Below are 11,106 nucleotides of genomic sequence, written 5' to 3' on the forward strand. Positions count from 1 at the left end.
ATGAAGTGTAATCCCATTCCTTTACATACATTTTCAGGGGAAACATAATTAAATGACTAATTAATTACTTGGTAATGCATTGCACCTAATACAGTACTAGTCACAGCAGCGCAATGCTGTCAACTTGTGAATTTTCACATACTTTGTCTCAAAGCATATTAAAAACATTACATAGACATATAAACAACATTAAAAGCTGGATTTACACCACTGAGGGACTTTAAAACTATAGTTTGACGTCCATTAGTTATTGTCCTTGGTGTACTGTAAGTGGGCTATAAGGTGCGTTGACGCCATGTTGTTAATTACTTTATTTAAACTTGTAAAAAGCATTCACATCCTCGTATGGTGTGAACGCAGCAATAATTCACAAATATTTGGGTTATCAGACTGAACTAAATAAAAAAAACAAGACGTCTGAGAAGTTGAGTGTTTTGTTGCTGAATTTATTAGAAACAATGTAAACATACACATCAGAATATAGACATAGTTGTTTTCCCCTGCAGAAAGTGCACACCTCACCAGTTTAGCACCAGTTCATGGAGACAACATCAGAGAAACCTTAAAAAGGTCAAGGTAAAAATGTTAATGAACACGAGAAACGAAATACAAAACATCCCAGTTTCATGACACCAGTCCAATGATGGACTTTATTTCCCAGAAACTGAATCTCAGATGGACAGAAACTGTCCTTCACGGGGAAATCAGTCAAATCTGGAAATTGTTAAACTGTTTGTGGATTCTGAACTGAGATCAAATTCACTAATCACAACACTGATCTCAGAGCAGCTGCCAATCACTGAAGTTGTGTCCCAAATGATACTCTCAGTATGAACACATGCACTTATTATACTACAAAACGTCATAGAATAGTGCATAAGTACATGAATTGGGATGCACCTATAAACTTGGTTTTTGGTTGTTTGTGGAAATGGAAATACAAAGAAATTATTCTCTGACGAGGTTTAAACTCCAGCACCTTTTACAAAGTCTTGTTTTCAGGCTCTACTAGAACAGGTTTTCCTGCTTAAATGTTGATTATTCTCCTCATATTCTCCATTGTTGCGGCTCCTCTCTTCCCAGTCTGTCAGTAACGCTCTGTTTACTTCATGTCTCTATGAAGCCCCTCCTTTTGAAAGCACACTGTGCTCTGATTGGTCGGCTGGAGCAGTGTGTTGTGATTGGTCGAGCGCTTTGTGTATGTTTGGGAAATGCCCCGCCCCTTACCTTAACCGCCAGTTTAACACACTACTTACTAACTCAACCAGGCCCCGCCCCTTTATTCTGCGCATTAATTATTATAATGAGGAATATTGTGACGTGTAAGAAACTCAATACTACAGTGGTGGCGTTTCAGGGAGTGACGCTGATATAGAGAATAACTGGAGCTTGTTTATGCTCAAACATTACACACTAAAGAAATATGGAAAAAGCAGAATAGGTGCGGTTCAATATATGAATAAACAATATCGAGGTGGTCAAATTCATGTTGACCATATCCTGATCACAGGGGAGTGAGGGAAGAGAAAGGGGTTTAGAGTTAAAGTCCTGCTCATTGTTAATCGACAGGCTGCTCAGCAGCTCAAATCAAACACTGTACATGTCTTTATGCCTTTCAAGGCAAGTGTTGTTACGCGTATCGTAATTTCTCCAAAATGAGGTGAGAGACAACAGCAGAGTGTTCAATTGAAAAGCTAAACCCAGCAAGCAACAGCCGTCATTTCACCGTCCAGGTCAACAATGTATTCCCACACACTTCTAGCCAAAATAACCTTGAATTTGGTCACATGTCGTTTAGCCAAATTAACTTGTGAGATTTAGACGTCTAAAAAATTTTAATTGACAGCCCAAATTTTGCCTTGTTTTAGCCTATACGTGCTTGCTGGGAAGGTTCACACACACAAACATCCTCTAGATCTCCACCCGACTGCGATTCCTCCACCTAGACTTTAGGAGCCACCAGATGCCCGTTGAATGTGATGTAGACGTCCACGTCGTCGCTGTAAATGGCGTTGTCGCGCTCGCGCTTGTAGAGTCGCACCCACACCTCGTCGTTGAGCTCGAGTGCTAGCATGACGCTCTGGCTCTGCATGATGGACCGTTCGCTGGGCTGCGCGTACAGGATCACCTGCTGGCGATCGTTCAGCATCAGGTGCAGGTACGTCTCCTTGAAATTCCAGGTGTGAATGTTGACGTTAAAGAAATAGACTCCAGGGACGAAGCAGTAGAACTTCCCTTTGAACATGTTGAAGTGTTCGTCCAGGTTCACGAAGACGGTGTCGAAGATCAAGGCCTGGTAGTAGTCGGCGCTGTGCAGAGCTTTGCGTCGGCCCACGGAGAAGGACGACTGCTGGGTTTTGCAGGGGTCTCCGGGGGTCCCAGTGTCTCCTTTACTGCCTTTGGGCCCCGAAACACCTGGGAATCCTGGGGGTCCGTCCACTCCGGCTTTACCAGGCGTCCCTCGGTCTCCACGATCCCCCTTTTCACCTGTCAACAACCAATCAACAAGCACATTCACATACACAGTTACACTGATAACCCCCCATCCTTGGCCACTTAAACAAGGATCAAGTGCCAGACGGACCTATGACCCTCTTAAGGCCAATTTATACTTCTGCGTTGAGGGTACGCCGTAGTGTACGGTGTTGGCTACGCACGTAGGCGACGCTGTTGTGAGCATTTATACTTCTGCGTTCAGGTCTTGGTTGCTCTGCAGTACTGCTCCGAAACGCTAGTTGGCGGTGGAGGGTTTTAATGTTCTACTGTGTTTAGATTCCTCGCATTTAGGTTACTACAAGCAATAACGACTGAAAGAGAGCTGATCATGTTGGAGTTTGAGCTTATTGGGGTTGAAAAAACAGTTAATTTTAGTGAAATTACTAAAACTGAAAGGCAGAAATGAGAGAAGACATTGCGGAAATGCGTAGGAGGAAATGCGATGCTACCAAGCCGACCAATCGCCGATCTTGCGGTCCGCGTCGTCGCGACGTGTAGTTACATTTTTGGAGAGGTGCGCGTCAGGCTACGGCGAAGGGTACGCGGTATGGGACGCGTCTGTGCGTATGCTACGCCGTACCTACCGCGCGCACCCTACGCAGAAGTATAAATTGCCGAACGTGATTTCACCAAGTACCACATGTTCATGGATCAACATCTTTGTTGATCCTGGAACAACTTTCCAATCAACCAATCAGATTTGAGGGACAAGTTTACCGTTTATGTCAAGTTTAGGCTTAGAACCAAGGTGAAGTACTTAAACATCTGTGTTATTCACCTATCATTACCCTCTGATTTTAAGGAAAAGTTGTGGGTAGGTTAGGTTTAGGGGTAGGGATTGGGTAAGGTCTACATTTTCTTACTTGGCAAAATCACGGTGACTCCTATGTCTTATAAACACCAAAGCTCATTGCCTTTCCCCTACCGAGGAAGAGATAAAAACATCTTTATTATATATTTTTAAGGCCAGACAAGTAGTTTATTGTGGTCAATTTGTAGAGAACGTGCTTGCACACATTCAAGCTAAGTTAATATCTAGAAAGGTAATTTGCAACCATCAAGACTAACTTTACCTGGACAATAACTTTATTCTAGAGCTGCTGTAAAGCCAAAACAGTCTCTGTTACTGTAATCTACCATTATAACTGTAAAGCTTCTTTGAAACAATCTATATTTTTAAAAGCGTTATATAAATGAAGGGGACTTGACTTAACGCACACTAAATCCACACGATCTCTAATACCGCATTGGAGAACCATCAAAAGTTTGACACACTTGAGGTCAATAGGGCCAAATACAAGATATACATAATGTAAGTACACATGTGGTCAAGAGCAACAGGGATGTGTGGGTTTTGAACGCTCTTCATATTATCAAATTCTATAATATATGACCTACTTTTCTATTAAAGTATTAGTGTTTATCTAATGTTATGGATTCCCCATTGAGTTAACCCGTTGTCCCATTACAAGTTTCTGCTTTTGTCTTCATTTTAGAGTGTCTGAACACGTTCACTGAGCTGTGGTTTGTGCTCGTCGACAGATGTTGCTCACCACCAGTTAAATTACCCCTTATTCAGCTCAAAGGAAATAAACCGTGATCACATGACTTCACAGCGACCAATGGAAACCTCTGTGGTTGTTTTCAGGAATCTCTGTGAATGGAAATGGATTGACCACTGCCAATCTGTGTCCACTGCGAGTAAACGAAAGTCGTGTTTATTCTCTTTCGGCTTCTTTGTTTGTTCCTCTAAAGCAGCAGAACAAAACTGGGGAAAACAAATGCCAAGAATAAACTGCTACTCAACTCTCATTGGGTATAATTTGGACAGTAAATGGAGAAATCCCTTCCCATATGTTTATAAGCCAAGTGACCATCAAACTCTACAGTATTTCAGCACAAATTCATCTGTTACTTTGTAGAATCCTCAAAATCTATAATGTTGATAACAAATTTGTTTGAAAAATGCATTGATTCACCAGTGAAAATGTAGATTCTGAAGATTCGCCGTAATTATTGGACAATTCATATTTAACCTTAACTGGGACGTGTGCAATTATATATTTAAAACGATAATATCTGAGTAAAAACCTAAAGTAATATTGATAAACTATAAGTCATTTGATAGCTTACAATCTCTATCTTTTCATATTTGGTGACTAAAATGAATTGCAATAATTTATCAATTTGCAACAAGACTATTTCATACTCATTAGGTGTGTTCGGGCCTTTATTTTGAAAAATCTGTTTGTTTTCATGCCAAGAGTTACACCAATTACATTTTATGAGAAAAAAAGTCAAAAAAACATTTCTTCTAGAGTTTAACTTTGCTCCGCCTAAAAATCTCATACTTCCCTACTATAAAGTAGGCGAAAAATAGTATGCGACAAAAGTAGGCAATACGATGAACACTTCACTATCCCATGCAACTGACGCTAGTCACATGATCATGAATACATTGGCGAATGTAGTGTGGATTCCAATAGGTGTGTTCGGCCTTTACCTTTCAGAATGGTCATGTTAATGATGGTGCGGATCTCCGGCGTCTGATTGGCTGTGGGGATGAGAGGCGGGTCTAAGTGATCGCAGCAGCGACGGCAGTATCTGGGCGTCGGCCTGGAAGGGGGTGGGACAGACGCCACGAGGGGCAGGAGCAGAAACACACCCAACATCACGACGCCTGCATAGGAAGGGCACAGGTCAGTGTTGTCTTGACGCATGAGAATTACTATATTTGTACGATAACTTGATGTACGATCAACAATGAAAAAAATCCGATAATGTACCATAATTTCATAGTACAATAATTTTATTAGATAGATTGGATGACAAATATCGCCCGCTACACAGTTTGAAGCACATTGTCTGTCTCGCGAGCACGCTCACAATAGATTCCGGGAGAATTAAACTGATTTGCGGCATTTCTACTCGATCACGAGTGGATCAACAGGTAGGTATATAGAAAATCTTATCTTCCAGGCATTTGACCGGCCAGGTTGACACTTCAGCGTGAGAAATGTGAGTGTGTGAAACCAATTACGGCCAATGCGTGACAGTCTATTACAGCGTCTCGCAAAAAATGTTCAAGCTAAAATAAGTTCAACTTATAAAAAAAAATAAAAATAGTGCTGGGCAACGATTAATCGCATCTAAATTAAAAGTTTGAGTTAGAAGGCGATATCTTTGTCATCATATCCTTTCAGTGGTTACAGTTTCCACAGTCATTGCATCCGCTGCACTTTATTTGTACCATTTTGTTTTATTAGTTTATTTATCTATTTACCTATTTTAGAATTTGAAAGATAATAAAGATATTGTTTGATAATTAAGATCTCTGATTGAAGTTTTTGAAAACCAAAAAAGTAGTACTTGAAAAGTCCGTAGTGTACGAACCCTGGAAAATGAGCACACAGCTGTTCATAGTAGAAAATGAAGTTGTACTTCTGGTGAAACGAGACACGGACACCGTTTTGCGTGTTTAATACGGTAAAGCTGCTTGATTTTAAGTGCTATATACATAAACAAATGTGACTTTACTAGAGTGTCGAATTGTCCACTTTGCTATGATGAACAGATGCTTTTCTTATTCTTTATTGCTTGCTGTTTTCTCAATATTTCTCAGTGTTTATTTTGTTATTGAGAGGAATTCGTCCCACACATATTTGCGGCGGCAGATGTGCGATAACGGTATCGCTGCTCACCTATTTCAAACTGTGTTTTACCCCTAAACGAAGAACGAAAAGAGCTTAATTTGAAGTATATCTGGGCCTACACGACGATGACGGTGTCCTAAAAACAGGAGATAACGATGTCAAAGCAATTACCGTTCACACGGATCTGCAAATACGACTAAAGATGCTGTATTCGTCTGCCAGGCCAGTAGATGGCGATGTCCCCTTGTAAAGAGTAACCCCCTATGTATGCGCACGCTTTCACTAATTTATGTTTTTGTTGTTAACACAGAGACGGTAAAGATATCATTTTCAAAACTTTGCATTTTGAAACCAATTTTCAAAAGTTCGTGTTTTCAGGTCCTCGAAACACCAAAAAGCATAAAACGTTTTCCGGTTTTAGTTGAAAATGCTGTCGGGTAAACACACCCTAAACTCTTCAATCACATTCATACATATTCCGCTAGTCTAATAATTTTTAATGATCCCTTTTTGAGTAATAAAACATCATGACATGTTAAAAAAAACATATGTGAGAGATGTTCCCATCCTGCAACAGGAGCCTGAGGTCGAATGTGTGTCGGTAATAAACTAGCTTATAAAAGTGACATTTATGTACCTCGTCATTGAGCCTTTCTCTCTCTTAAGTTCAACATTATCTCATCCAAGCATCTTTTCTGTCATTCTCTCTTCAGAACTTGTATCCTCTACGCTTAATTGCTTCTTTCAGTCTGTATAACATCGCCTTAAAAGAACATTCATCCTGCAGAAAACTTGAATGATTCATTGAGACTCGCCCGCAGCTGTGTGTTCGACTTATGAAAACCAGATGAGAGGAAACACAGAGAGAGAGAGCCACGTCCTCAGAAATGATGAATCTCGTCAAACAATCTCTTTCCAAATGCATGACACGAGAAGCGCTCCCTAAATCTCCCAGCGTCTCGCGCCGGAGAGACTGAAGGCCTGGAGCAGAAACACGAGTAATCTCATGAATGTAGAGTTGTAACTCACCGCTGTGTCCTCGAGCACCTTCAGCGACTCGACCGTCTCTCTCACTCCTCAAGCCTCGTCTCGCTCTCTCCCAGCCTTCACGAGGAGGAGTTTCCTTAGCCAACTCTTCATTCTCTCGCCCGCCTCTCTCTCCTCGTTTCTGCCGTTCATCCTAGAGCGTTTGCTTTAGAGTCGCAGGTCTTCTTCATCTTCACACACTCGACAGGTATCAGCATGTCTGTTGGATGCAGATAAACGCGTGCCACTGAATTCAGTTACCGAACGTTTTATCGGAATGGTACGAAACTTGGGAATCACTGTGATCACGGACCTGAAAAAAACCGTGGACATGATTCAAACAGGTTAAACGGTCCTGTAAAACATAGTCACACTTGAAAAATGTGAAATTCAATTGTCCAAAACTGCTCCTCTAGTGGAAGCGTTCGGTACTGCAGCCGAACACACACTCACTGAACGCTCGTTTACGGAGATAGCAACCTCAAATTTGGAACACAACTTGATTAGCTTTGATTTTCTTGCGGTTTTAGATTAAAACTGGTTTTTGAAAATATAGATTTCATATAAAAATGTAAAATAGTATTTTTGTGCATTTTTCATATCACTTTTTAAAATCTTTTTCCGTGCAGCAATAATCTGCCAAGTGTCGTCTTTGAAAAGAGATCAAACTTTCATCTCTTTGAATTTTCTTTGAAAACTTCTTGAGGTCTACGCTCAAAAAGTGAGTAAATGGATAATTTCGTGCCCTAAAATCCCCTAAAAATACAAAAGATTAAATAAAAAAAGATGATCAAACTAAAATATAGTACATTCCTTTCATTGAAATAAAAAATGTTGGGTCATTTTTGACCGACACGTGAAGAGCACCGTTAACAACCAATAACAACGTTTTGTTTTAGATAATATATGTTTATTTTATTTTATCTTGTTTTTTTTGTAGTTTTTTTTGTATATGTGTGATGCTCTGTCTCTGTTTTTAGGGTGACTGTGTAACATTCTGTCCAGGGTCTACGAATGAAAAATAGCCTCTTGGGCTAATTCTGGCACGTTTACACTTGTTTATTAATGTGCATTGACCCTGTAAATAAATAAAATGTAAAAAATTAAAAAAATCCCGTGTTGTTTAGGAGAGTTTTAGAGCATTAAAAGGTGAAGATCCCTTCACTAACCTTGTGCCAACACCTTGGTAACAACTTAGCAACGCCCTAGCAACCACATCCTTAAGTCAAATCTATCTGATAGCACTTTTTACAATGCACATGGTTTCATAATGCTTCCCAAACAACAACACACTAGTGTCGGCCCAGCTAACAATATGTTACAACAACGCTTTGCTAATGTTTATATTAAGTTAAACGCCCAATTTAAAAAAACCTTTTCTTGGTTATGTGAATCTTAAGGGATGTACATTTCATCATTCTTCAAATATTACGTTACTTAGTGTTACTAGTTACTACATTAGTGTTCTCTGAACGTTCTTAAGTATTAACATTTTTTAAAAACGTTAGACGAACATCCAACGAGAACGTTCCATCAACGATGTGTGATTTTGTTTTGAGGACATTATTAAAGACCAGATAACTCTGAACGAATGTTCGATTGTAACTGGAAGAACGTTTGTTTATGACTTTGACAGAACGTTCCCTGTTCGCTGGGAATGTTTATAGACCCCTTTTCAGTTGGTAAACATGGTGAGTTTTTTTTGTGGGCGGAGCTTAGGTGGAGGCAGAACGATCCCTCTGGCCGCTTCACTAACGCTAGTTAGCAAGTTTTATTAGCTTGTTTTTTTTAGCAATGACTGGAGAAAATCCGATTTTATCTTAATGTGTAAGGTCACTCAGTGTCCAGGACCGCGATTGTTATTTCCAAAAGTTATTTTTAACGGGCGGAACCAGATTGGCCGACCCATAGCCGCCTACACGCTCACTCAATGATGGACGATCTGACAGGATTAACGTACGTTACCTCGGTTGACTTCTACACCTACCTTATAGAGAAACCGATCGTAAAGAGAAACTGAGGGCATATAAATCTTTAGATGCCTATATGGTCCTGTACAAGACTTGTGTGTACGATCCATAGTTCTGCCGAGACCACGACAATGTAAAGAGTGACATTACAGTGCGATATTAATGATGTGAATATTTTCTAGAAATAAAAAATCCAGATACAGCATATTCATTTTTCATCAATTCTTGCACCAAACAACACAACAAGATGACATTTAATAATAATAAAAGTAATTTAAGCTCCTTATTATGTAGCCGAATCTGTGCTGGTTTGTATTGGCCGCCTCCAGTTTTCACTTTGTTTTGCCTCCAGCTAGCGCCGTGACGTAACTGTGATGTCGGCGTAAAAGGGGTTTGTATTTTTATATATTCATGTCTTACTTGCATTTTAGAGCTGGGCAATAATATAGTTTAAATTTTGCGGTGATCGAGATTGTTTCACTGATTCATTGTTGGACTTACTTTGAAACAATTTAAAATAGTATTTACTTATAAAATGTGCATCAAAAATCTTTTTATCGAAAACTTAGGAAAAATACTAACCGTACTACCCTTACCCTTGAAAAATAATTATTTTTACAGTGTGCATTTCAAAGACCTAGCAAACATGTGAAACTTAGATTCAGAAGGACATATTCACAGCATATGTCTTCAACATCTGACATGCTCTGCGTTCAACTCTCAACACACTTCATCACACACACTCCTCTCAGTTCAACATGTAGTTTTCTATCCTCCCCTCCTCCACTGCTTTACACAGCACGTTGTCCCTTGACGTTCCCGAGCCGAGGGAAACCAACAGGAGGAGCTGATGATACGTTTGCTTCTCCAGACTGGAGTGGGATGAAACATGAACAAATGAGAGCGTGTTTTACTGACTCCTCTGACCCTGCTCTCTCTCTCTCTCACACACACACACACACTCTGCCTCTGGTTTATTTGTGTTTGCTGCTGAGCCAAATGATCTCTGACATCTGAAACTCCCATATTCTTCTATTAGCACAAAATCAGACTCGATTTAGATCTCAAACACACATTTATTTTCATATCTTCTTGGGGACTTTCCACTGACTTGTTATACCAATGAACCTTTTCTAACCTCTGATCTCACTCACACACACACACATGTATATATACATTTCTAGCTTCAGCAGAAAACGAGGAACTTGAATGCCCCCAAAATAGATTTTTCTTTTCTTCTGATGACAAATTTGCGTTTTAAGAAAAGCAGAACACTTGGGATTATAAACCATAACTCACCAACGCAGTTTCTACTGGTAACTGTATACGTCAGATTAATTTCTAATATTTCTGCTGTGTTTAACTTCTATTTGTCTGTCGGATGTATATGACCTGAAAATGTTAATAACCCACCATGACAAATGTTTTAAAATCCCCAATTATTTTATCCCTTAAAACTCATCTTTGATCACCAAAATTACATATTTAAAAGGTTTGCTTTTTAAATATGAAGACAAAATTCTTCATGGCTTAATATCTTAAATATGTAACTCGACACCCTTGCCTCATTTAGTATGTGTGGTTCTATGAATATGCAAATGAGCCCCGCCCCCACTTACTCCGAGATCCACTGGTTGACGATCACACGTTGATCTGAGTTTGTGACGTCAGAAACACCAGCGTTTTCAAAGTGTGTTTTTGAGACTGCCTTTGGTTCACTGCAGTTTTAATACTCAGCAATGCTGTCCACGTATCAACTTATACATGGTGTGTGTTAAATCGGATTAAAAATACCACATAGACACAAAAACAACATTAATTTTTTATTTTATTTTTAGATTTACACTACAGGGGGACTTTAAAGTCGGTATGAAATGGAAGTTGTGCGAGCCTTTTCTCCTCGATTGTGTCGTATATCGAGTGAAACGCTTCAGGAACAAGCTCGAATGTGGGCGGGGCTT

General features: G+C 39.8%; 1 protein-coding gene and 1 long non-coding RNA gene across 2 annotated transcripts in view; one reads left to right on the top strand and one right to left on the bottom strand.

The window, feature by feature from the left end:
• The window catches only part of LOC120467981 (uncharacterized), a 39,998-nt gene that overhangs the window by 664 nt on the left and 28,228 nt on the right, over positions 1 to 11,106 (top strand). Inside the window, exon 2 of the long non-coding RNA XR_005620165.2 lies at positions 5,007 to 5,195. This is a non-coding gene — a long non-coding RNA (uncharacterized LOC120467981). The remainder of the gene's footprint in view (positions 1 to 5,006; positions 5,196 to 11,106) is intronic.
• On the bottom strand, positions 443 to 5,168 carry c1qtnf6b (C1q and TNF related 6b). The gene is made up of 2 exons (XM_039656611.2): positions 5,000 to 5,168; positions 443 to 2,487 (listed from the first exon to the last, which is right to left on the bottom strand). Exons 1-2 carry the CDS (start codon positions 5,166 to 5,168, stop codon positions 1,943 to 1,945), a joined length of 714 nt encoding a protein of 237 aa, XP_039512545.1. The 3' UTR covers positions 443 to 1,942.

This window comes from Pimephales promelas, chromosome 8 (genome assembly GCF_988280905.1).
Source record: "Pimephales promelas chromosome 8, fPimPro1.hap1.1, whole genome shotgun sequence".
Classification (NCBI taxonomy): domain Eukaryota; kingdom Metazoa; phylum Chordata; class Actinopteri; order Cypriniformes; family Leuciscidae; genus Pimephales; species Pimephales promelas.